The sequence below is a fragment of the Sinocyclocheilus grahami genome, unplaced genomic scaffold (genome assembly GCF_001515645.1).
Source record: "Sinocyclocheilus grahami isolate Dianchi unplaced genomic scaffold, SAMN03320097.WGS_v1.1 scaffold616.1, whole genome shotgun sequence".
In the NCBI taxonomy this organism is placed as follows: domain Eukaryota; kingdom Metazoa; phylum Chordata; class Actinopteri; order Cypriniformes; family Cyprinidae; genus Sinocyclocheilus; species Sinocyclocheilus grahami.
Genome location: NW_015505795.1, coordinates 1,004,218 through 1,004,920, shown reverse-complemented (window position 1 = coordinate 1,004,920; position 703 = coordinate 1,004,218). Strand labels below are relative to the sequence as shown.

Here is a 703-nt window from a genome sequence, read left to right as displayed (position 1 = left end):
CGATCTGCAGTATCTCTCTGCCGCATGTGTGAGAGTTGCATGCAAATGAAAGGCGAGAAGGAAGTTTGCTTGGAAAACTTGAGTGATGTAAAACAAGTTTTTACCATAAATATCTTGACGTCCTGTCGGCTGCGCACTTCCTCCACCAGCGCGAGAGGTTTTCCTTTAGGAACAGGGATGGTGCCCAGGATGGAGCAGCTGGAGGCGTCCAGCGTCTGTCTCACCGCACGGATAAACGCTTGGCTGAACAACTCCATCTTTCCGATCTCATCGATGACAAACAGCCTCTTGCTTCCCTCCCGCATCTGTTCCATAATCAAACTCAAAACTCAGCAAGAAACATCATATGGAACACGTCTTCAAGGAAATGTTTATTTAATAACCCTCATGTTGTTCCAAAGCCCTTTGATTTTCTTTTTTTCACTGAACATCGACCGTGACCTGTGGCTGCTAAGCTCTAAAAATGACCAAAGACATTTAATGTGATCATAAAAGTAATTCTCTGATAATCTTCACAGCTCTCAAATCTCATTCACACATCTGCATATTCAAGTTTGGTGCCTTAATATGCATCAGACTTGAACTGGTGTTTGGCATCACTGACATGCCAGAACTATTGCTTTAGTCATTAGTTTCTTGGTGTTGATAACTTCTCCAGTATTGCATTAAGTGCATCAGGGTTACTTATCATAGTTAACTAAAA

General features: G+C 42.4%; 1 protein-coding gene across 1 annotated transcript in view; it reads right to left on the bottom strand.

Moving 5' to 3' along the window:
• Nucleotides 1-367, bottom strand: part of LOC107557727 (cancer-related nucleoside-triphosphatase-like) — a 3,142-nt gene extending 2,775 nt beyond the window's left edge. Inside the window, exon 1 of the mRNA XM_016241245.1 lies at nt 105-367. Coding sequence (XP_016096731.1) covers nt 105-314 — 210 coding nt within the window. The 5' untranslated portion in view covers nt 315-367. The remainder of the gene's footprint in view (nt 1-104) is intronic.
• Nucleotides 368-703: the final 336 nt, after the last annotated feature.